This window comes from Prunus avium, chromosome 6 (genome assembly GCF_965620075.1).
Source record: "Prunus avium chromosome 6, drPruAviu1.hap1.1, whole genome shotgun sequence".
Taxonomy (NCBI): domain Eukaryota; kingdom Viridiplantae; phylum Streptophyta; class Magnoliopsida; order Rosales; family Rosaceae; genus Prunus; species Prunus avium.
The window spans coordinates 34,315,809-34,342,033 of NC_142289.1; the positions used below are offsets into that span (position 1 = coordinate 34,315,809).

The 26,225-nt window shown below is 36.8% G+C and overlaps 1 protein-coding gene and 3 pseudogenes across 1 annotated transcript; 2 read left to right on the plus strand and 2 right to left on the minus strand.

Annotated features, from left to right (window-relative positions):
* Positions 1-2,610: 2,610 nt before the first annotated feature.
* Positions 2,611-18,445, plus strand: LOC110773457 (tropinone reductase homolog At1g07440-like; annotated as a pseudogene).
* LOC148294089 (uncharacterized) lies at positions 5,895-6,767 on the minus strand (annotated as a pseudogene).
* Positions 7,456-8,939, minus strand: LOC148294090 (beta-glucosidase 32 pseudogene; annotated as a pseudogene).
* A 1,447-nt stretch (positions 18,446-19,892) lies between the features above and the next one.
* On the plus strand, positions 19,893-21,693 carry LOC110773455 (tropinone reductase homolog At5g06060-like). Its single transcript, XM_088255218.1, has 5 exons — positions 19,893-20,085; positions 20,171-20,381; positions 20,686-20,905; positions 21,009-21,115; positions 21,280-21,693. Exons 1-5 carry the CDS (start codon positions 19,997-19,999, stop codon positions 21,466-21,468), a joined length of 816 nt encoding a protein of 271 aa, XP_088111344.1. The 5' UTR covers positions 19,893-19,996; the 3' UTR covers positions 21,469-21,693.
* Positions 21,694-26,225: the final 4,532 nt, after the last annotated feature.

The window sequence follows — 26,225 nt, forward strand, 5'->3', positions numbered from 1 at the left end:
AGGTATGAGCTGAGCCTCTGGTTTTATAGAAAATTTTGGCAAGATAGAGATGCCACGTGGCTTGATTTGATTGGATGAAAATCTTATCTGAAATTTGCAATTCATCCGAAATTTGAACCCAAATTTATCTGAATTTTGAATTTTGAAATTCATCCGAAATTTGAACCCAAATTTATCCGAAATTTGAATTTTGAAATTCATCCGAAATTGGAACCCAAAAATCTTATCCGATTATGAATAGTCTTGACACGTAGGAACCCGGAAATCTTATCCGAAAATATTATCCAAATTAATTATTGAGGTAAAAAATTTGTGAAAAAAAAAAAGAATAGTAATTGCCCTTAGCCATGGCAACGGGTGGAAACACAAAATACTATTTGCAAGGGCAACCACTATTCACGTGAATAGTGGCTGCCCTAGCTCCCCCCTTGCCATGGCTAAGGGCAAATGGGTGGAGTTGCTAACAATGAATAAAATTAAGAAGAAGAAAAAAAAGAGAGAATAATTCTTAATAATTAGGAATGGTGTATGTCGGCAAATCTCACGGCCTGGGGTTCCGGGCCGAGGGGATGTGCGTTGACACGTGGCTTCCTGCTTTTGGATGCGGTGCAGTTGTGCGCGGGCGTGCCAACACGGTTTACCGTGCATCGAGATGTTGATGTGGATAGAATGGTCAAGTGGTGCACCTGTTTGAACTCGTCTTCTAATCAAACGATCGTAGCCGAGACAGGAACTGATCTCGGCTGTTAGATTCACGGCCTGAGCTACAAGGCCGTTTAGGGGTGGTGAAAATGGTGGGTTTTGGGCAGTGCTCCGGCGCGCTGCTCAGTGAGCAACGGTCGTATGATATATGGGGTGAATGAATGGGTAACAGAGATGGTGCTCTGGCGCCTTGAAAATCAAGGGTCGTATGATATATTGATAAATGAATTTTCCTTACAATCTAACGCTACTCCTAGGAAAGCAAGTAAAGATATTGAAAGTGCATTACAGGAAAATATAATTTGCTCCGTGGGAGGCTTTTGTTTGGTGTTTGAACCTTTTGAATGTAGCTTGAGCCTTGTATTTATAGGAAGAGTTCTTGGAGGAGTAATCGAGGCTGAAAATCTGCGTGGTGGAGCCTGATTAGAGCAAGTGGGTAGTCCAATCGACATTTGGGATCGTGAAGCATGGTGGTGTGACCCCATAAATCCTGGTGAATCTCGGCCGCCGCCCTAATTGTGGGTTCTGCGCTTCTGGCCGTGGAGACGCATTTATTGTTCTGATAGTTGGTGACCTAATCTCTCAAGCTGCAAGAATTCTTGTGAGAATGTCTGTGTCTAATCACTCTGATTTCTATCACCAAATCCTGACTTCAATCACTTCCCACCTTCCCTCGTGCATTAAATGCTTATTCGTGGCCAGTGGGTTTGCTGCAATAAACAGAGGCATTGCTTCATTAAATGAAGCGTGGGACCCTGCTGCCACTTGATGATCCGACGTTAGTACCTTTGGCCATGATTTTGTTCGACTTCGGCCTCGGCCTATAATCAAGGCCGAGATGATCATGCCTTCGCAACTTTTCCTTTGCTTTTTAGGAAGGCTTAACATCTTGGCGAAACGCCGCGTTTTAGTTTCATGAGCAAGTGTCAGGGCCGAGAAAAAGGGGCCCCTTCGGTCAGTTCATGGCCGTGATTTATTAGGCACAAACAGTGTACAACAAGTACATCGAATAATTATATAATATGGATAGCCCATCTTAGTGTGACAGCATTATTTAGTTTAATATTCCACAGTTGTCATCATGTGCATGATAATATGATTTGTGAAAATATGTGTTATATTAGAGAGAAATAAACATCTCAATTTGTTGGTTAATTATTGTACTTGACTGATCAATGATCTTGGATTGTATATTGTTGGTCGTTAAGATGTGGAGCTGAAAGGCCAGGGATCATCAGCACAGGGAGTGGTGGACAAATTAATGGGACGAAGAGGTTGAGGGAGCAGAATGTTTCTGATCTCACCAGCTCAAAGACTGATCAGAAAGATGGCAAGAAAAGCAAAGAAGATGTCACTGCTACTCCAAAAAAGACTGGTTCTACCAATTGAAAACATATTATCGACAATGATATCGACGCTTTATGATAATCTGTCTTCTAATAAAGAACGGACGTGCTATGCAAAGAAGAATTGCTGGGATATATATATAACATTCTAAAATAGCTATGCTTTTTAATAAAGAGAGTAGCTTTTCTTTCTTTTTTTGGTCAATTAATAAAGAGAGTAGCTTGTGAGTAAGATAAGTCTTCCTTCGATCTGGTCTCTCAACGCAAAGCGCAAAGATGTCTGAGAAAGGATATGGCAATTAAAGTAGATGTCATGTTAATGGTAAAGCATGTTGTATGCATAACTGTATGTTTAATGGTTGCCTGCCGGTGCCCTAGATGTCTGAATGTAGTGTCAATACATGTGCACAAGCAGTCAATATTGTCACGCAGATCAAAATAAAGTATTGGATGCAGACTTTGTTTCTTATATAAGAAGATGGATGCATGGATGGGGTGAATAGTAGCGGCCTCAACACACACACACACACAGTCACAGAGTAAGAGAGAGTGAGAGAGAGAGATGGCTAAGGCAGATATCACTCGTGGATGGTCTCTTCAAGGAATGACTGCTCTTGTCACTGGAGGAACCAAAGGGAATGGGGTTAGCCTTCTCTTTCAATTTCTTAGCTAACTTATGTTTTCAATCTAATCCCTGAGTGTTTTCTCATCAAAAAGACAATTTTATAGCATGCATGCATGATGCATATCTAATGCATATTATGTAGTACTAAGAGCTTAAGGCTCGGGTTTACGTTAAGCATAAGCATCTAATGCTGTTGAACAGTCTACTAAACAACACTAATTTCTTATGTATTAAGACGTTAAAGTTTGACTTTTCTTTAAACATACACTAGTATAAAAAAACCTTGCGCGATCAAATTTTGCGCAACGAAACACAATTCGTCACTCAAAGTCACTTTGAGCGACAAAACTCAAAACTTTGTCGCTCAAAGTCTTACGCGACTAAATTTTGTGCAATGGAACATACATCGTCGCTCAAAGTCACTTTGTGAGACAAACTTTTGTGCGACAACAAAACATTGTCGCTTTGCATGACTTTGCGTGACGAAACACTAAACTTCGTTGCACAAAGTCTTGAGCGACAAAGTGTGTTTCATCATGCAAAGTCTTTACAAAAATAAATAAAATAAATAAATTATTATTTAAAATCTTTGCATGACGTAATCCAAATATTTCGTTAAGAAATTAAACTGTATATATATATATATATATATATATATATATATATATATATATATATATATATATATATTTATTTATTTATTTATTAATTTATTTATTTATGTTTTTGTTTTTGTTTTTTATTTTGTATGCATAACACTTAAGAAATTAAAGGGTATATATATTTATTAAGTAGCTTTAAATTTATTATTTTAGTTCGGATTGGATTTTTGTTGGAAACATATATTATTGTAGTTCGGATTGGATTTTTGTTAGAAAATATATATTTTAAATTGACGATCGAATTAGTTCATTGTATTCATATAGGGTCAAGGAGTGTAGCTGTAAAAAATTATCAAAATCGAAATTGAAATAACCGTTAAATCGTGATTTTTTGTTTATAACTGTCGAAAAGTTTTGTCCCATTACTTGATCTCTGAATGTTTATTTTTTCCGATTTTTGGCCTACATGATCTCGAAGTATAAACAAACAAGTTTGACGGTTGGATCGTTGAAACTAGTTTCGTAGAATGCATATGCCATTAGAAACAATATATTCACTAGTGTGAATATTTTAAATTGAAGATCAAATTCAGTCATTGTATTCATATAAGGTCAAGGAGTGTAGCTGTAAAAAATCATCAAAATTTGATCTCTTTGTATTAGTTTGAAGTCCAATACGTACCCAATCCAATTCATTCAGCCAATTAATATTGTAAAACAAAGGGATACATCATATCCATATTCGAAAACAAAACATTCCAAAAGAAGCTTCAAAATGTCAACTTGAAATGCTGCTTAAAGGAACACATTCGTCAGAACTGCATTTGACTACAACGATGCCTTTCAACAATTTCAAACCCTAACAAGGAAATTAAACAAAAATGCTCTTCATCAGACATGATGATGTGACATGTCCATCTAAGCTACCACCTAAATAATAATATTATCATTATTTAATAATGGAATATGTAATTATTATTCGGTATGATTCACCAAAACTTACCAAAGAAGGTGAAATCAACAGTTCTTCAATTCAATGCAATCAAATTTTGTTCATTATTTCATTCTTCTTTGAGAGATATGCATTAATTTATTTCCTAACTTAACTGGATTTCCAACATGCATTAGAAATAGCCATTAATTTATTTCCTAATATCGTAATGAAAGTTATAAGTAGGAAGAACAAATATTTATTTTCTAATTTAATTTGATAATTAAATAATTATCCTACTGTAATATTAATGTTTGGTTGGATATATAATATTAATGTTTTTTTGTTATTGAAGATAATAATTATCTACTTGCAGCAATAATGTACTTAATTTTTCCTATTGATTTGATGCTTTAGGTTTAGAAGTATAAGGTTTACGACACATAAATATTTATATTTTCCGCATGCTTTATTCTTAAAATTGGTAATCAATTTTTTGTGGATATATACTACAAACTAAACATAGGTTTTTCATTACTATATGTGAAGTTTAACCACCAAGCTTCCATATTTAGTACATGTGAAGTTTAACCACTAAGCTTAACGTGACAAGCAAGGGAAACTACATGTATACCGACTACCGAGGGAAACTAAATTTTTTAGTCAATTAAGATACAAACTAAAAGTTGAACAAAGAAATTCTTATATCTAGAGGACCAAAAGTGGGATAATTGGTGAGACCGCCTAAACTTGTATGCCCTTACCCCACAATTTCTTGACATGCTTAAGACACTTGGGTGACCTAATGTAGGAAACTTATGTTATTTAACAAAACAGAGATTGAAGAGCTGGAGCATAAATGTGGAGAAAGCGATACAAGTATATGAAGAAAGTAGAGAGATAGCTCTTCCTTTGTCTATTTCCCTTTTCTACTGTAATTATAAATATTTTACCACAACCTCCTTGGTCGCTTCAGCAAACAGAACCTTGCGACCCTTTGTGTGGACAAGAAGCTTCAGTGTCACGTTATGGAAATATTGAAGACAAATAGGCATATGCATATTTCTAAGCCTTAGAAAGACCTAACAATTTATAGCTTTTCAAATTCATTCATATCTATGGAAATTAAACACTAGGAATTTAAGAGACCAAAGTTCGAAGCTGAAGAATCACGTTATCAATGGAGATTAAACCCCTATTGATCGGAACTGAAGGATGATCATGATTCACATGGACCAAGAAGGCGGAGGGTTAGCAACTTAAACTACTGGTATTTATTTTTTCGAATTAATGGTTGACGTTGATGATGAAAATCACGGAAAAACAATTATAATTTGTCATTCATTTCTTTGAAACTAGGCTTTGCCTTTTCGAACTCCTTGTGTTGGTTTAATTAAGATTTTTTCTGCTTTGTTTTTTTTTTTTTTTTTTGAGCTTCCATTTTGGGCTTCTTCCATAGTTTATTTTGACCATCAAACAAAAAACCATCGAGCTTCACTGGATTATTGTTAAATAAAAAGGTATAATAGATGAAGACGGAAGAAAAACCTTCAACATGTAGATATGAAGTCATTAATTAAATGCATTATGCATATACGCACCAAATAAAGCTCCAAAAGGATAATTATTGCATAACAAAACACATCTTGCTTCAGAAAAACAACAAGTTCGGAGTGGCTCCAAAATGTTCATGCCGCCAACTTCATCCCAAGGAACACATCAGTGAGGACTGTTTTTGACTCTAAAGATGCCTTGAGCAATTTCAAACCCTAATGAAGAAACACAAAAACAAGTTAGAATTATGCATTTTAGCATTGGTGCTTTCTTTGAGCAATTATAAGATGAAATGAGAGAAGCTTATTCAAATGATCAAACCTCTTGCAAGCCAAGCTGAACCACCCTCTCTTCAAGGGCTCCAACATCCTTCACATTGAACTTGTTAAGCATGGCAATGCTTGAAATGGTAGACATAGGCTGCACTTCCAAATCATCCATAATCATATATGTAACAACACCTTTCACATACCCTCCCTCGCTTGAAAAAATTGTATCTCGTGTAGACGTTGCTGCTGGTGGAGCAACATAAATCATCAGCTTGGACATTGTTCTTCCGCACTTTGGACAAAGGGCTCTAACATCATCCGACACATACCGCGTGCTGCTGTTTTCGGTCACATGGTACGAATGGAAAGGGGATGATGGGTGATTGCAATCACAGTACGTAGTAAAATTTCTTAGCTTCCGAATCCGATTTATTGTCGGTCAACAAATGGAAGATATTAGCTCCAGCAACAGCTGACTTGGGCCTGAGCAGGGTGTTAATGTTGAGATTAGGTTGCAAGTATGTGTAGCTAAGATTTTCAAGGCTCACGTAGAGCTTGCCTAAGCGACCAACCATGCCATCCTCTAGAGAGGAGCCTAATGACGGTGCCAACATGCAAAGACAACAAAGAGAAGAAAAAATCAACAACTTCTTTGCTCACTTCAGCAAACAAAAATTTGTGGCTCTTAGTGTCTATTAGGAGCTTCAAGCTCACACAAACGTTGGAGGTTGCTGCCATATTGAACTAGTGATGAGGAAGACAAAGGAACTATACGGCTATATATTCCTTATACCATAATTGTATGCCAATGTTATTTTTGTATTGCCTAATTATAGATGTTAATTGAAGCACTCAAACCGTACGTTGCCTTTATTGCAGTGAAACTCAACATTCTGTATCATAGTACAGGGCATTGTGCCTATGAAACTCAACATTGGAACTTGGTCTTTATTAACATGCATCCAGAGCTTGATCTCTATTCTCTTCTCTCACCCTTTGAGGAATTTAGGGAGCCACTTAGCGGACTCTTTGGGAATGCGCGTGAGATTGTTTTTGTAATCTATGTAGTAAAGCCCGAATCTTAAGGTATAGCCATCACCCCATTCATAGTCATCAAACAGAGCCCAGTGGAAATATCCTTTCAAGTTCACTCCATTCTTCATTGCCCTGTTCATCCAGTACAACAAATGCCTCAGATTATTTTCAATTCTATGTGGATCCTTCAGTGCAATATGAAGCCCTCGTTTATTATCCTTTGGCTCGGTAATTCCATTTTCAGTAATGTAGATTATCTGATTTCGATAATTTTTATTCATGAACTCCAACAGTTTCTTCACACCTTGTGGATAAATAATGTAGAGGATCGAGTTTCCTTCAGCCTGAGGACCAATTTGATCTTCGTTTTTGTTTTCGGTCAGCATTGCAGCTAAAGGATCGTTGCAGTAGTAGAAGCTCTGTCTTCTGCTGATTCTGAGTAAGGCTCAACATACTGTCCTACAAGACTAATTCCAATTTGTCGACCTTGTTTCTCTTGAAACTTCTCTCTGTAAAGCTCAACAACAGTGGCATGGGCTAGGGTTATGGCTAACAATGTAAGGTTCAGTGGCTGAATTGCCGGCGCTATGCATGGAAACCCTGCTGAAATAGAACACCTTCCTGGCGCAGCAATTCCAAAGTCATATCCAAATTTGGCTATGATCAACTGCTCGTTGATTGTGATCCAATTTTTGACCCTATCTCCGAATGATCTCAAACAGATTTCAGTGTAAGCCTTGAAATCATCCACAAAGGAACGGTTCAAAGGGCCTAAGTACTTGTCTTCCAAACCTTGAGGTAGGTCAAAGAGCAATAAGGTCACATAGGGTGTGATCTCATTCTCGACTAATTCATCAATAAGGCTGTTGTAGTGTTCAATGAACCCAGTATAGCCGCGCGGCTGTACTGTTTGAATATAATATATTTTAATAGTATAGCCGCGCGGATATACTATTTATTGTTAAAAAAGGGACCCGAATATAGCCTCCCGGCTATATTCTTTTAATATATTATATTTTAATTTTTTTTTAAACCACGGAGTATATATAGCCGATCGGCTATACTATTAATTCCAGGAAGAAAATAAAAATGGAGTATAGCCGCGCGGCGGTCCTTTTTTTAATATAAATTTTTATTCCAATTATAAATTTTTAATATACGCATTTAATATGATTTTACACAAACCAGGCCAAATGGTTTTAAGTTCAATTCTAAAATATACGCAGTAGCTGCATTTGATATGTTGAAATTAAAGTAAATAGAGAAACGGCCGCACTCAAATGGCCCTTTGTGTCAATCAGGAGGATAGGCTTCGACAATTCATCAGTTTCTTCAGATGTTATGAATCAGTATATATAGATGAGCTTAATTTCTTCAACCTCCCTCAGTACAAAATTGGCCTCCTTATTTGTTCTGGATCAACGATAAAGCTGAATGATTGTTGCGATGGCTGATGACTTTTCTTGAGATATAATGAATGAAACCAATAGAATCAATGGACCAAAGTTTACATAATCCAAAGTAATAGAACAGAAATCCCAATCCACAAACCAAAATGAAACCCCAAAAGCTCAATGTCGCTAGAGGACCAAAGTTGAATAGTTTGTGCTGTTTCTTTCCAAGGAAGACATTGGTAAGAGCGGTATTTGACTCCAATGAGGCCTTCACCAACTTCAAACCCTACAAGAGAGAGAAATATACACGTAAGACATTTAGCTCACTAAATAGATCAACAAGCCACCGATAAGAGTTAGAGAAATATTTAGGACATGAAACCTCCTTAACTTGAATTGCATCAATCCCCTTCATATTGAACTTTTGAAGTACTGCAACACTTGATTCGGTGGTCATTGGCTTCACTTCCAAATTATCCATTATCCTGTAAATAACACCACCCTTGACATAGCCTGCCTTAATATTGCTGGAGGTTGCTCCAGTAGGCGCAGATGGAGAAACATAAGGGTGGAAATGTTACATGATCTGCACTGTGGACAAGGGATTCCATAGCCCTCAGAAATACAGTTACTGCACCTCACACAAATGTAGAACAATTTAGAAAGATTCTAATCATTGTTGGTCGGCAATGGCAATTGAAGGATATTGGCCGCAGAAATTGTTGTTTTGGGTTTGGGCAGGATGTCCTTAAGATTGAGTGGCAAGTATGAGTTGACACTAAGGCTTTCGGCACTCTGGTAAAGGTTGCCTAAGCAACCAACCATACCATCAGTTGAGAGGAGCCTAGTAACAGTTGCAACATGCAAAGACAGAAAACTGAAAAGGAAATCAACAACTTCCTTGCTTGCTTCAGCAAACAGAACTTTGTGGATTTTTGTGTCAATCAGAAGCTTCAAACTCACGCTAGCGCTGTTGGTGGTAGCTATTGAGGGGATATTAAGGACGTCCTTCACAAAAAAAGTTTCCTAAATTCAAAATTATTCAAAAATGGCAATGGTGAACGGATCAAGAACGTGGAGGGTCACCTTGGACTCTGCATCATCAGTCGACCACAAAGCAACTCTACATATACAAATCTGTCATTACCTATACATAGGGAATATAATCTACAGATGAGTGAATAAATATGTATTTATTTCCACTAAAAAACTGTAATCTTAAATAGGTTCGAAAAATCGGCCTAGGCGGCGCCTAGGCGCCAGGCGGGAGGACTGTTGTGAATTAATGACTAACTCACTGCCCTTAAAGATCTTGTTGTTGATGGACTTTAGACAAAGAACTCAATGATGGATGAGTCTTACACACACACACAGAAATTAACCAAGCACAAATGACACAAGTGTTTATAGAGGTTCAGCAAATTGCCTACATCCTCTTTGGTGATCACCACTATGTCAAATTTCACTTACAGCAACACTAGATAGGCATCGGTAGAGAGTGAAATCGATGCTATTAGCATATTAGGCATCAATTTCGAAAATAACGATACTAAACAGGTATAAAGACATCAGCGCGCATTTTTGTTTATTTATGACGATGGCTTTATTCCCCTTTAGCATCATCTACAAAAATATAGATGCCTAAAGTGATAAGTTTTTATTTTATTTTTAAGAGGGTCATTTTTTGGTAATCTACCTCTGATGCCTAAAGTCTGAGTCAACGCCCTAACCCAAAAGTTTTACTCTCCCTCGCAAACTCTCTCTGAAACTTCAGCTCCCTCTCAAACTCTAGCCCCAATTCTTCTAACTCCCTCTCAATTTTTTCACTCACTCTGAAACTAACCCAAAATTTTCACGCTCTCCCTCGCAAACTCTGCCTGAAACTTCATTTCCCTCTGAAACTCTTGCCCCAATTACTTCCAGCTCCCTCTCAATTTTTTCACTCCCTCTCAAACTGTCACCCTAAAACTCCATCTCCTGGAAAAATCTCTCCTCACCCTCTCAATTTTTTTCAGTCCCTCTGAAACTCTCTCTTTCTTCTCTCTCCTTCATCACTGCCCCATTCTTGCGAAAATCCTCCCCCTTTCCCTCTTAGAATGTTCATATTCCCAGAATACTCTACCCCTAATTTTTCGTGTAGCAGCCAGAGTCCTCTCTGACCCTAAACTCACTCACTCTCTCACTAACCCAAAACCCTCTCTGGCTCTATATCTGATTCCAAATCCCTTTTTTTCTCTTTAACCCCAAATGAGCTCATTCTTTCTCATCTAGACATCCTCTGCGTTCCCAAACCCTCTCACGACTGCAATCGCAAGGTAACCCTAACTCTCTTTATCGCTCTTTTATTTTCCAATTTAGCCTTGCAGAACCTCACGGCTGCACCCTCAATTGGTTTTACTAAATTTTGTAGAACCTCACTGGCTACGAAGTTTCAAATTCTTTCAATTATTTCAATTTATGTTCTACCAGATACTACAAAGTTTCAAATTCTTTCAAAAGTTTAATTTATATTTAGATTTTTTATTATTCATTTTGCAGAATCTAATGGTGCTTTGGTTTGTTTTTAGAAGAGGTGCCATGTGATTGGTTGAAGTTAGAGAAAAAGCTGGGTGAGAGGACGGTGGGAAAGAGGTCAAAGTCAGCTTCTTATACCCTTTTAGAAAAAAAGAAATTGTTGGCTAGTATGTTCAATCTGAAGATTCTTCTAATTGAATTTGATTTAAGAACTGCAATTATCTGCTCTAATTTCTTTTTCATGTTTCATTATTGTTTTACTTTTGATTTTTTTCACTACAAGAGTGTGCGGTAGATAGCAGGTGTTCGACTGATCGTGTGGATCTGCCTGAAAATGGTGCCGCCCAAGTGTTCGATGAAAGGTCTGAACACAGCGTTTGAGGCAGGTGCTTTGTTTTGATTATGATTCAGAATTTTTTTCCTTTCTCATTTTAATTTTCCGTTTATATTTTTTTAATCCTCTTCCTCTGCTGCCAAGGATCAACGCCACTACCCCATGACCACTAACTGCTCCACATTTTGGTAAGAATTCTTTATTTTTCAATTCAATTTTAATTTGTTTTGGTGTTTGGGGTCAAATCTATCTTGGTATTTGGCAGAAATTTAGGTTTTTTAAACTAACTAAATGAGAATTTAAATTCTGTATATGTTTCATATTATTTGCTGTTTAGTTTGTAGTTTTAGATTTGATCTTTGGTTCATGTTTATTTATGATGAGTTGTACGTTGAAGATCAGCAAGTAGTTGGTTGAGTCCCTCTTTATTTGGTTACAGGTCTGGTTTCTTATGAAAAAAACATCTTGCAATTTGAAGATGACACAAACAGGGAAACACAGCTTCATTATCAATCTGATTTCTGTGTAGTGTGTTTCCTTGAACATAAGTGAGGCTACTTTCTAAGGTTAAGTACAGAAGGTTTAGCTTCCAAAGTTAATTTCACCTAAACCTAAAAGAAATATTAAAAGACTCGTCAAACATCAAAAACTCATTGAATATTTTGGCATCGTACTATTTTGGCATTCAACTAACACATCTTTGTTCTGATTTGGTAAATTGACTCATTATAATTGTTTTTATGCCAAATTGCAGATCATATAGCCCTTATACTTGCGCATTCTAATCTTTTATGTACTGAATATGTGTTTTTCGTTGATCAAATTTCCTAGTCTTTGTTTTTGTCATATGTTTTTAAATTGTATTTTTTTGTGAACACCTTCAGTCTTGTTTTTCTCTTTCGAAGTTTTTGTTAAAATTTGTCCAGATGGTTGATGGGAGGCTGATTTTTGTTGAAGTTGCCCAGACTCAAAAACAGGAAGAGGATACCAAATCTAGATAATGACCTAATTTTTTCTCTATGTTGTTCAAGATGGGTTAACTTCTTAAGATTGAACATATATTATATTTACTATTGTATGCTCATCATTGCTTTGGTACTTCAAGTTTGAGAAATCTGAATACAGCTTCCTCTTGTAATGTCATTTTTCCCATTAAAAAAGAGAAGAAATGATTCTATTATACTTCAGCAAGTAAAGGTATTTTGAAAAATAACCAAAAGGTTTTGGCATATCTTTACTTTTATTGTTTCTTTTATTGGATAGTAATTACCTTGTTATCTAGTTAGATTGGTTGACAAATTCAGTTTTTTTGGTAGTTAGGTCTGTGTTAATATGAACCTTGTGTAATTTTTTTTCACAGCAATGTGCCTCTGTTTTTTTGGTAGTTAGGTCTGTGTCAATTGAGAAAAAATGCTAGCTGTGCATGTCCAACTCTCTACCCCATCACATGATCATTTAATTGCTAGTTTAAACATGAAGTGGGATCCAATTAATGACTTCTTGTTTAATTAGATTGATTGACAAATTAGATTTTCTTGTTCACCAATATGATTACGTAAATTTGCATATTGGTTCATTTGAAGTGACAACATATCTTATGCAAATTTAGTACCTTGCACTTTTTAAGCTGATGTTCATATTTTGTGTTTACATTCTGTGTTTTTTTTTTTTTTTCCAATATAGAGCTAGAAGGAAGGACACGTACACCCAAATGGAATTGGATGAGGTGCGAGAAGAATTGGCAAGTCATGTCCTAGAATGGCTTTTGATTAAGCTAAACATTCCTTCATTTTACATGTCTTTCTAGCTAGTATTTTGCTTATGCATAGACAAGTATGGATAATTTGTGGTGTAGGGCTGGTAAATTTGTGATTTGGATGTGACAAGTATGGATCATTCAAGTATTTTGCTTATATATATATAGACAATTAAGGATATATTTAAATTACTGTTGATATAATGTTTATTTTTATGAGCAATGGCAACAACATGATTTGGAAATGAGGTCTTTCTTAAATACTATTATAGTAACTAAGTAAAGTGTGATGTGAAACAAGCAAAATACCTACTCTTTCCTTGCATAAATGATGCTTATTGTTTATAACAATTTCAGTTTTCCAGAAATAACTGAAGTTGAAAGATAAAAACAACAACCAGACATCTATTATCACTGATGCCTAAAACGAGAAGTAGCATCAACATTTATGTAACCACCAGCACTATTGGAGGTTTTTCACGTCCGCAAAATAAAAAAAAGCAATGATGTATAACATAATTCACAACACCATTATTTGTTTCTATGATGTTGTAATTGATAATATGCATCAGCATAGTAGATATCACTGATGCTGTTAGACCTCTTTAGCCTCATCCCTTTTAAAACTACTGATGATGTTAGACCTCTTTAGCCTCCTACCTTTTGAAACTACTGATGCTGTTTCGGGTTTAGGCGTCAGAAGTCAACCTTTTTTTGGCACTCGGAAATCATTTAGGCATCGGAGTTTACCAGATATCCGATGTAGTAAGTGATAAACAGCGACGGAGAATATCCGTTGCCTATTACATAGGAATAGGCAACAGGCTTGAATACCACGGTATTTATGTGTAATAGGCAACGGATAAAATCCGTTGCTAAAGCCCTTTTTTGGCATAGTGCACCTTGAGAAATTTCACTAATGAAGATAGGTTACAACTTTGGTTTACAAAGGAAACCCCCTTAGAACACTACCCTCACAATCTGTTTCTCTCACACCCTTGCTCAACACCTTGATACACTTAGAGAACTCTCTTGCTCTCCCCTTGGCTTTTCTGAAACTCTCACAGAAACTTACAATTGTTTCCAGCTTTTGCCACTACATATGTTCAACATGCTTTCTCCCTTGTGTTATCTTACTTCATCCCATTACCTACACAAGCCAATGGACAAGAGATAGGATATCTGATTGTCCTCCACGTTCTTTCCTTTTAGTCACCACTTAGACTAAGGGTCAGATCAGGTAGGTAATACAATCCCACTCAGCCACCTCCATTAAACCAGAAAATGGAGAGGAGATTATTCAAAATAAGATAACCAATTAGCCATGAGTGCTCTCCCAACTATCCAGCAGGTAGTCAACCCTCTTTTACCTCAGAAGTGATCCATTAAGCACCTGCAAACTTGTGGAAAGCGATAGCCATTGAAAAGACAGTTGAAAATACGTAAGCAAAACATCACAGCACGACTGGAGCGACCGGTCGTCAGGAATGGGCGACCGGTCGCCAGAAGTTTTCCCTCCAGACTTTGAATCTGCTTCTAAGCGACCGGTCGCAAATGTCAGGCGACCGGTCGCTCGTGCTTCCTGCGACCGGTCGCAAAGAACTGACGACCGGTCGCTCGCTCCAGACTTTGAATCTGCCCATGAACGACCGGTCGCAAATTCCCAGCGACCGGTCGCTTTTAGGCAGTTTCAAATTCTCCCTTTGAGCGCCAAAACCTTTGTATCCTTTAGGTGAGCTATTTTTTCCAACAAGGACAACGCCGCAATTTCACCTTAATCATTAGGAATAGGAGCCAGGGAGTTAGGCGGCGCCTGGGCGCCTGCCTAGGCGGCTCTAGGCGGCGCCTGGGCGCCCGCCTAGGCGGCTCTAGGCGGCCCTAGGCGGCTCTAGGTGGCTCTAGGCGGTTTGGGCGGGCCTTTTGCCGTTGAGGCGTGGACGAAGGGCGGTTGAAGCGCGCAGGATCCGCTGCTTGTTAGGAAGAAAGACAGAGAGAGAGAGAGAGATCGAGACAGAGAGGACGGAGAAGGCGATGCTGAGAAGAAGAGGATATCTGACCTAATTTTTAATATAACTAACGGGTTGGGTTTTGTAAAATGGCCTTAAACATTGTATTAAAATGGGCCTTATTTTTTTGTGTCAATCAGAAGCTTCAAACTCACGCTAGTGTTGTTGGTTGTAGCCATTGAGGACAGAGAAGAAGGAGCATGTGCTTAAGCCTTCAAAGACCAAAAACTTCATAAAAGAAGTATCCTAAATTCAAAATTATTCAAAAATGGCAATGGTGAATGGATCAAGAAGGTGGAGGGTCACCTTGGAGACTCTGCATCATCAGTCGACCACAAAGCAACTCTACATATACAAATCTGTCATTACCTATACATAGGTAATATAATCTATGGATGAGTGAATAAATATGTATTTATTTCCACTAGTTGGCATTCATTAACTAAACCAACAGCCAGATTTACAATTCGTTTTGTTTTGTATTTGCTTTTTCATATTAGTTGTATTGTATTTTCAGACTTAACTAGTTTAGAGGCCAAAGACAGTGAAAAAGTCAACTAACAGGTCTATGCTCCCTTCAGCAAACAGAATTTTGTGGCTTTTTTACATGGACTAGGAGTTTCACCTTATTTTTGGTGATTGCCATTGATGACGTCAAGAAGACTGATCCATAATTACATGGATGAGTTTATTCTTTGGAATGGATGATGAACTTCATAGATCAAGTAAGAGGAGAGAAATTTGATAGGTAAAGAGAGAGAAGATAATAGATCACTAGAACATGTAATTTTGTCACACGTTTGCATGAGTATGGATTAATCGGGTGTGAAAAATAGGAGGAGCTGTAATGCAAGGCATCAAAAAGCTTTTATAAGCTTGCAAACTGCCACTTTAAAAACAAAACTAAATTTGGTGTGTTTAGAAATTGAAGTAAGAATTTGTGTGACATGACAAGGTGTTCGTGTTAGTTATGTAAGATGGTTTACTGTCTTAATGAAGTGATCTTCTAATCGAATAAGGATTCCTAAGAACTCATGGTTTATCAGAAAGTCTATTCCTATCAGATATGGCAGCCTAATATAAGTGTTCTAGATATATTCACAAGCTTAAGGATTCCTACTTTGATAAGGATTAAGATTACCTAATCCTATAAGCATTATGGTTATCTTGGACCCTGCATCAGTCGACCACCAAGCCAACTCTACAGGTACAAATCTGTCATTACCTATGTATAGGGAATATAGTTTACAGATGAGTGAATAAATGTGTCTTTATTATCAATATAACATTTCCATCAACTAAGCTACGTTTCCAATTTCTTTTTGTCATCTCAAGGGTCGCCTTATACGTTGCTGCTGGTGAAGCAATATACATCTTGTGGGACTATAGTTCCTCTGCAGCGTGGACAAATAGCTTAGGGTTGTCTGAGACATACCATAAGTGTCTAATGTTGTCCAACAATCTAAGAGAACACTTATTTTTCTCTCGCTCATCCCTTTTTATATTATAAAATGTATTGATATATATGATATACTGATGTTTGGCAATTTACTAGTTCCATATGTTGTTCTAATTTAGGTATGCTATTGTGGAGGAATTGTCGGTGCATCTGTACATACTTGTGCTCGGAACCAAAACCAGCTCAATGATTGCTTGAATCAATGGAAGACCAAGGGTTTTCATCAAGTCACTGGTTCCGTTTGTGATCTGTCATCAAGAGCCCAACGACAGGAGCTAATAAACGAAGTCTCATCACAGTTTAACGGGAAAATTAATATCCTTGTAAGTACTCCATTTATATATAAGTTGTATTTGTTGAGCCAACAAACAATTTATAGACTATATATATAGCATGTTCTGATGTTCAAAAGTACTTAATTGGTTGTGTACTACTAATATTTGTGGGAGACCGTAGAGTGTATCTACAAATCTTTTAATTTTTTAAACCAAAAATGTAATTTATATATATGCATACTTTTTTGGGACTGCTTTTTTAGGAAGCATTGGCCAAGTGCTTGAAAATTTGAGACACGTATGCAGGGCATTTTGAGAGTGTTTGTCCCATATTGAAAAGTTTAGAGATCTAGCTGGGTTCATAAGGAGTTGGGTTACTCCCCCCATTGCCAATTGGTCTTGAAATGTCACCACACATGCGGGGGCGCGTGAGAATGTGAAAGTGACAATGTCTCACATTGGAAAGTTAGAAAACCTTATAAGGAGTTTGGCTACTCCCGCCATTGCCAATTGATTTTGGGATAAAACCTCAACTAACACCCTTTTTTTTTCTTTATTAAAATATACTTCATTGATTTAATTGATGTGGCATATGATATGGGCATGTGGTATAGAAATGTGGGATAAAAATGTGGTAAGTGTAGCATTACTTTAAGAAAAAATGTGAGTATGAAGGAAAAATATATTATTATAAAAGGCTTTTTTTTAATTTTCTTAAATATATTTTTATGAGAAACTACACCTAAAATGGAAAATCATGATATTCTAGAGTTGTTCTAAAATGAATACCCTCTTCCAAAAATATGTGGCTGTAGAAAAACAATGTGGGAACTGCAGAAGCAAAAGCAACACTCGATTGCACAGCAGAAGATTTTGCATTTGTTACGAGTACCAATCTTGAATCCTCTTACCATTTGTCCCAACTCGCACATCCTCTTTTGAAAGCTTCAGGAGCTGGTAACATTGTTTTTATCTCTTCTGTTGCTGGATCAGTCTCAGTTGCAGGGATTGGAACTTTCCTTTAAATTTTTTGTGTTAATTATGTATATGAAGTGAAAATTGTGACTGTTCTTTTGGTAATATGTTTCAGGCGCAGTAAACCAATTGGCAAGATCCTTTGCTTGTGAGTGGGGCAAAGATAACATAAGGGCCAACAACGTTGCACCTTGGTTCATCAGAACTCCCCTTTCTGCAGATGTAAGATCCTTAGTTTTCAAGTTTTCACATGTATCGATATATTATTTATTCAAATTTGAGTTCACTCTAGACTTTAGTTTTTTTTCTTTTCTTTTTCTAACAACATACATGCGTCTATATATAGGTACATAAAACTTATCATTCTCTCTACTTTATACATGCAGTTTCTGAGTAATGAACAATTTTCGAATGCTGTCAACTCTCGAACCCCATTAGGATGGCCGGGAGAGCCGGAAGAGGTGGCAGCCCTGGTGTCATTTCTATCCCTCGCTGCAGCTTCTTACATATATAACTAGGCAGACTATTTGTGCTGACGGGGGTATGACCGTCAATGGTTTTATCTTCCAAGGATAATGATTGCAATTAAAGTTGAGCACAAATTGATGTCACTTTCCCAATTTCTAGTGGGAGACACTATTGCTACTGTGTTCAAAGTGCTTTCTATGTTAAGAATTATTGTTGTCTTTACATTTTCAGAATAAGTTGTTGAAATCCTATTATATAGGAAGTCAATTTTTATTTTTTTCACTTATTCTTGGGGAGTATCCCAATTGCTTAAGAGTGTGTTAATCGTGAAATTAGTTGTTCCCATGTTTCTTGCTGAGTTTGGAGCTCGTATGCTTCTAGTAAACATATTTTTCTCAAATTATCTAGACATGATTTTCTTCCCACTAATTTTTTTTTTTTTCCTTCTTTGTGGCCCCAAGACATCAATTTCCGGAGAAAAACTTGCATGTCATTGTCATGTCGTGCCGTCATGTGGAACAATAGCGGAATGTAATTGATTAGGGGAGCATTTTTGCTCACTACTTTAACTCAAAGTATACCCTCATTACCCTTTTAAAAACTTAACACATGTCCATGGTATAACTATGGTTAATTTTTTACTTTTAAACCTTTTAAAGTATTCAAAAAAAACTAAAAAAAAATCTCTCTCCTTCTCTCTCTCCTTTCCCGACCCAACCCCACCCCACCTCAGACTCCCTATTCTCTACAGCCACCCCCTTAGCAAGCCCATCCACCATTCGCAGGTGTCGCAACCGTCGTGGCTATTATGTAACAAGTCGTCTATGATCTCTCCGTCCCCAAAAACCCTAACCCTAGTGTCATCGTCAGATGTTGCAGCTTCATGTTCGCCTCCATTCGTCGCCTTTCCGGCTTCGGATATGGAATCTCATTTATATTTGAGCCGTTGAAGTGCTTGGAATTTGTAAAGTCTCCTCTTAGCACTACTTCTTCTACTCATTTCTCACTGGAGGCTGGGATTTTCCCAAAACTTGCTTTCATTGAGATCTTATTTTCAAGAGTCTCAACTTTAACTAATGAATTTCAACTCAAGAGTAGTACTAGTGTATCGTAGGGGATTTCACAGCCCAATTTCACGTGACATACAAATTGCAATTTCACAGCCCAATTTCCAAATTTGCTGCTGTCAGGTCCATTGTCCAATCTTAACCAGCTGTTATGACAATGGCTGGTGATGACTGCTCATTTGATTTAGAAAAACAAAATCTTATCGCTTACATATATATATATATAATTGGTTGGACAGTCAAATAGATTGGGGCATCCATTATTCAACAAATTTTACTCAGCGCCAGAGTTTCACGTGGCCCAATATACAGACCCATAATTCGTCTGTTGATAAGGATAAGATAAGATTCTTTTAGAGAGATGGTATATAAATGTGATCTATCTAACATTACTCACATGGTAGGGTAACACACTAGCTAGAGAAATGAAAAAAGTTAGCCTCTTGCTCTATCGAAGTGGAGTTGGTGGTCTCTTCACGGAATGACTGCTTTTGTCACTGGCTGATAGGTTTGACGTGTACAAGAGAAGCATTGTGCTTCTTTAGACGTATAAGAAAGTGTAAAGCAGTGCAAGACTAGTAAGTCTCCTCTAGTTTCTACTATATATATCTTCAATATTCTCTTCAAATTTTCTGCATAAATATATATAAAACCAATTTGAAATATCAGTAGCAGCCTCAAAAGATGGCGCAGGCAAATAGCAATGGCAAAGATAGTAGATGGTCTCTTCACGGAATGACTGCTCTTGTCACTGGTGGAACCAAAGGAATTGGGTTAGCGCTTTCTTCCTTTATGCTTGCAATCTGAAAGTGTTCTGTTTTTTTTTAAAGTAGTACTACATATATGTGTTGTGTTTAGGTATGCTATTGTGGAGGAATTGGCGGGGCTAGGTGCAACTATACATACTTGTTCTCGTAATGAAGTTCAGCTTAACGACTGCTTGAGCCAATGGAAAATGAAAGGTTTTGATCAAGTCACTGGTTCGGTATGTGATGTGGTCTCAAAAGCTCAACGAGAGGAGCTTATAAACAAGGTCTCATCACTATTTCACGGCAAACTTAACATCCTTGTAAGTTTGCTCCACTTATCCGTTAAACTGATTGAGCCTTGCATTTTTGTATAATTTATGGGATGCTCAAAATATATTGGCTGTAAAAAATTTCCAGGGAGATATATATGAAACTGTACTAGCTAACTCAATATTTAGTGTTATTTGTCTTTCTAATGTTGGAAGTAGAGGTGTTAAATGGACCGGGTCAGCCCTAACCCGACACAAGTCCGGCCCGATTAAGTAAGGGTGGTATTTGTTTCCCACTTATGAATATAAAACCTTCATTTTATGTTTTAATAATACTCTTGGACTTTGGCTGTAGATAAACAACGTGGGAACTGCCGAACTAAAACCAGCAATCGAGACCACAACTGAAGATTACTCATTTATTATGAGTACCAATCTTGAATCTGCTTACCATTTTTCCCAACTTGCGCATCCTCTTTTGAAAGCTTCAGGAGCTGGTAACATTATTTTTTTGTCTTCTGTTGCTGGCGTTGTATCAGTTGGGGAGGGTGGAAGTATATATGCTGCCACAAAAGGTCTTTTTCTTTGCACATAGTTTTTGCATTTTAAAAATAAAATAGAATTATAATTGTGTTCTGAAAGTTGAAGATTGTGACTCTTCTCTGCACTCTATTTCAGGAGCAATTAACCAGTTGGCAAAAAACTTAGCATGTGAGTGGGCAAAAGACAACATAAGGACCAACAGTGTTGCACCTTGGTTCATCCGAACTCCCCTCGCTGAGCCTGTAAGATCCTTTCAAAAATTTCCATATGATTGTGTTTTTAAAATTTTCTAACATGTTATGTTATGTTGTTAAACTGTTAATCAATAACTGCATATTTAAACTCGAACTTTCCCCACACGTAACATGTGCATTCATCTTCTCTATGGTCTCTTCATTACTTGCAGCTTCTGAGTAACCCAAAATTTTTGGAGGCTGTCAACTCTCGATGCCCTTTAGGACGGACTGGAGAGCCAAAAGAGGTGTCCGCCTTGGTGGCATTTCTATGCTTCCCTGCAGCATCTTACATAACTGGCCAAACAATCTGCGTCGATGGAGGGTTCACTGTTAATGGCCTCCTCTTCCAAGGACCATGAATAAATTATTTATGTGATTTGTGTGAGAAGCTCGAGGTCTCTCTGGTTTCCTTGTCTTTTTGAGTTCGGAAGCTCCTCTGATCCATCTAATAATATGCTCTAGTTTGTGGTTTTATATGGAGGGCCTTTTATTTCTTCACTTACTGAGAAGAGAAGTTGTAGCCCTATAAAGTTACTAGATATAATAAGTTTCTAAATATAATAGTTCGGAAGCTCCTCTGATAATATGTTTTTAAATTAATTTTAAACAAGTTTATAAGTTTTCAAAATTGAAGGGAAAAAAAAAAGATTATCATGTTTATTTTATGGTAATTTTAACAAAATATATCATATTGGCTAACTGTGCTAAACACAGAGACCAGATTGGCCAAATTGAAAACGTGGACTAAATTGGCCAACGGGCTAAAACACAGGGATTATTTTAGCATTGAGTGCTGCTAAACAAACCCTAAAATTAATTTAGTACACCCTATGATCTTAGTACACCATAATATAAAATTAACTAGATACACCATATTTAACTATCAAAAAAACCCCTGATACATCCTATTTAAATAATTTTAAAAACTAATAATAAACTACAAATGAAATAATTGAAAAGATTTATTTATAAAAATAAAATAATAAAAACCTACCCAGTGCCCCACTCTCCCTCCCCTCCACAACCGCCTCCACACCCAACCCCCACCCGCCCATTCCTTCGTCCACCACCCATCCATCTCCAAGTTCTACACCCTCCCTATCTCCCGCACATCCCTTTGTACCCAGCTCCATGGTTGAAAAGTTCAAGCATGAAACTAATTTCCACTGAAGGAGGCAAATGACATGTCAAGGTAAAGTTCAGGGGTTGAAATGGAACTGCAAAGTTCTGCCCATAAATGCTCTTTTGGGCATGAGATGCAGTATTCTTCCCATTCATCTCACCCTCAAGCTTGCAAGATTGAAGGGTTCAATATGATGAATAGGGTGTATTTATTAAAATTACATTTGTTTCACAATTTAATATATCCTTTTAAGTCATTTTATATTAGGATAAATTAGTAATTCAATAAATAATTTAGTAGTATGGTGTCCTCAGTTAATTTTATATTACTCTTTACAATTTGAGCCAAAATATAATGTACAAAATATTGTGGATTGAATCCGATACCAAGCTGTCATTTTCATTTAATACCTAAAACAAGGAAAGAAAGAAGTAGGCTTCCTTTGTGGATCCGAATGTTTCTGGTCCATTAATTTCACAACCCAAAATTGAAGTCCAATTTGTTGATATCAGGTGATTGAGGCCCATTTCCATATGGGTCGAAAACTGAAGAACACACAAGAACAAGAATTCGAGTGTGGATAAATATATTTAGACATTTGTTCACTACATTTTCCACAACCCAAAAAGAATGTTTGCAACAGTTCTAGTTTTTCTTTTTTCTTTTTTTTAATAAAGAAAAAAATTAAAAGTAAAATCAGTCTTAATATATAGGGGATGATGTGTTGGTTGAAAAAGATGGATCACCTTTTCTTTCTTTTTTTGGTCGAAAGGGAAACTTCACCTATTGGTATGTGGTTATTGTGATGGTGGTGATGAGGACGTGGTGGATACAAGAAAAATATGGAACTCAGTTCAAGAAAGTGACCCGTCGAGTGAAGAAGAAGCAAAAAGGTACCCAAATTAGCCTAACCAGGAACAAAGTCCAGACTCCAGAGAGATAAATAAAGGTCCTTGTTATCTAGGTCACATTTGGAAACCTAACAAATCTTTCGCTTTTTCAAATATGGTGTCTACGACTGCATAGATGTTGGTGGGTGATTAAAGTGCATTTTTGACTAACTACATTCCTAATCCATACTCAATTAACTTGTCAACCTTTCTGTTGAGGTTGTGATGAGAACTTAGAATTTCTCCACAATATTAATATTCGAATTTGAAACACTTGCCTCCTCTTATTTAATTTGTTTTTATGGTAAAAAGTTTGGAGTATTTGTTGAGCTATTTATTCTTGCTCGAGCTAATTTATGCAAAAGGGTTTTCACCCACCTAAAGAATTCCTTTTCATGTCACATATATTACGTGTTTATCTATCTTTTCATGTCATAAGACAGGTGATGGGAGAGATAGAAACATAAGGTGTGTGGTACACCCGTTATCGCATAGAAGTTGAAGTTCGGTTCTTGGCCTTTTAACAAACCATACTTTTTGGGTCTTTTCTGTCTTACCTAAATTTGCATGTACTGTGTATGATGAGATTATTAAGTATAATAATGGTAAGTTCTTATGTATAAGTAAAAAGTTTCAATAGAGAGAGAGCTAATATATTTGGGTGAATTTGGGATTTTTGTTTGTCAAGAAAAAATTATATGGTTTTTCTTTCTCTTTCACTTTCGTATATATAAGTCAATTGAGATCATCTTTATCCGTCGTTGTAATCTGATTGGAAAGTAATGTACTGATTTCTTTGTGTGCATGATTGATCCTTTTATTTTGTCTCTTGGTGCTCCTTATTCTGAGATTTGGTGGGGTTTATAGTGTGGACAACTTTGTTGAGTTAGTTGTAAAAGCAAACAGAATTCTCAAATCACTTTCGTCAATTCGAGATAGAACCAAATCCTAATTTATACACATTGGAGCCCATATTACTATTCTCCCTCCGTCTTGTATATATGGTTGTAGTTGTGTTTTCCTATATAAAAAGGAAGTCCTCTACTTCTTGACACATTTATTTTAGTACAAACAATTGAGTGGGGATTTACACAAATATTCATTGAAGAATGTTTAGGAATTTTGAACCTTTGACCACATACGTGAAGGTGAAAAAAGTGATCATAGTTGCTACAATTAAGGGATTGATAATTGGATTAAATAGTGTGTTTATACTATGTTGGGCTTGCATTCCTTACCCCATGTTAATTGCACTCCTCAAACAAGATGGGTCTTGGCTTGGTCCATGGGCGCCTCAACTTAGGAGGTCTTTTACATGAAAAGCCTCAAAGGCATCCGAATTTGAGGGGGCAATGAAGCACATTTGTTAAAGATCAAATTCAATTCGCTCAAACCAGTCAATTCAATTTAATTTTGATTGGTTTTGATGATTTGAAGGATCGAGTTGGATTCCTAAATTCTAAAACCCACGTATTTTAATTGGATGACATATTTTTATTTTGAAAAATTGAAATCAATCCAATCTCATCTAGTTGGTTTCATGCGGTATGTAATCCAAATAAAATGAAATAAAAAGATTGTTTCATGAATTTTCCTCTTATAGGCATTTGAAATTGAATAAATTATGAACAATTTTAATCATATCATGGAACTATGTTTAATTTCTATTTTACATATACAATGTATTATCAAATATTTGATGAGAATTTATTCATTTTTTCATCATTATTAAAACCGGTAATCCAATCAAAGATGCATATGATGAGGGTAAATTGAGTAATAAACTGCATATTTGGACCTTGAGCTCTGAAATGGGTTAATGATTCGTCGTTTTGAAAAGAACAGAGTCATGAGTCAAACTTGCCACTTCCCAGTCATATATGGGTTTTTTTGGGTGGTTGACGTCATTTAATAGCCCAAAACAACATTTTAGTTTTTGAGGGAGTTTTGGGATTTTTTATTATTATTATTATTATTCTTTTAGGATTCCTAGGAATTCTTGGACTTGAGGTAGTATTTATACCAACTTTAGCTAAAGGTTTAGGGTTGTTATCCCTATTATCATTCAATAAACTTTGAGGTTTTCTCATATTGGATTCCAAGCTTTGGTTTCCTTTTCTTGGGCTAATGGTTTGATTGCCTTTCTTATTGTCATGATGCGTCGAGTAGTGAGCCGTCCATCAATCTAATGTACTGAAATTAGTTTCCTTCGTTCCAAATCAAATTCTAGTCTTCGCAATCAACCAATCTAATGTACGTACATATATAACATGCCATTCAAACTCGACCCAACACAGATTCAATTCAAACTGTCACCTTAATTAGATTCTTTAAACCAAAGTAACACAATTCTATTGGTCATGATAATGTATATATCCAAAATAAGTAAATAAATCAAATAAAACAAAGCACTTGGGGCGCCTGTTATATATACAGTATATAATTTTGACAAGCATATTCTATATAGTATACAAAACTTTGACTCTACGTAAGATTGTTACCGATTTTTTCCACAGAGTTTCTCGTGAACCATTTATTATGTGGACTTAATCAAACTTGGAAGCATGGAAGTCAAAGAAGAACAACCCTAACATTCCAACAATAGAAGCTCTGAAACTGAAGCAGTTGTCCCGCCACACTCCACAGCTGTAACAATTCGAACCTTAGTGCCTAAAATATTCAAATCCCAATTTCCCTTAATTCAATTTTTTTAAAATTTTTATTTCCGACCAGAAGCAGCAAATATTACCAAAATTTTAATCCACTGCCAGAAAGAGACGCAAAGTGAGCTAATGTGTCGAAGCTCTAGTTTCTGTGCAGAAACAGAAATGCATGCAGAGAGAGAGCTAAAGGAAGCTTTGCTTTGGCTGGCTCTCTCTCTCTCTCTCTGCATTGCACGACATAAACAGAGCCAATTGTTACGCATCCCGAGCTCTGAAAACTACACACCGCTTCCTACAGTCCTCCGCGTGTGCCCTTTTTTCAGCACACCCTAACACTACTCACCCCACCCAGCCCACCACGTACCCCCCCTCTCTCTGCACCCAAACCCAAACCCAAACTGTTCTTCTCTAATCCCACCCAAAACCCACAGCTCCTTGTC

Bases quoted from the DNA above. Each gene is read 5' to 3' on its own strand.
- LOC110773455 (XM_088255218.1), top strand. From the start codon at position 19,997: ATGGCGCAGGCAAATAGCAATGGCAAAGATAGTAGATGGTCTCTTCAC. The intron at 20,086-20,170 runs GTTAGCGCTTTC...TGTTGTGTTTAG, and splicing joins GGTGGAACCAAAGGAATTGG to GTATGCTATTGTGGAGGAAT. The intron at 21,116-21,279 runs GTAAGATCCTTT...CATTACTTGCAG, and splicing joins GAACTCCCCTCGCTGAGCCT to CTTCTGAGTAACCCAAAATT.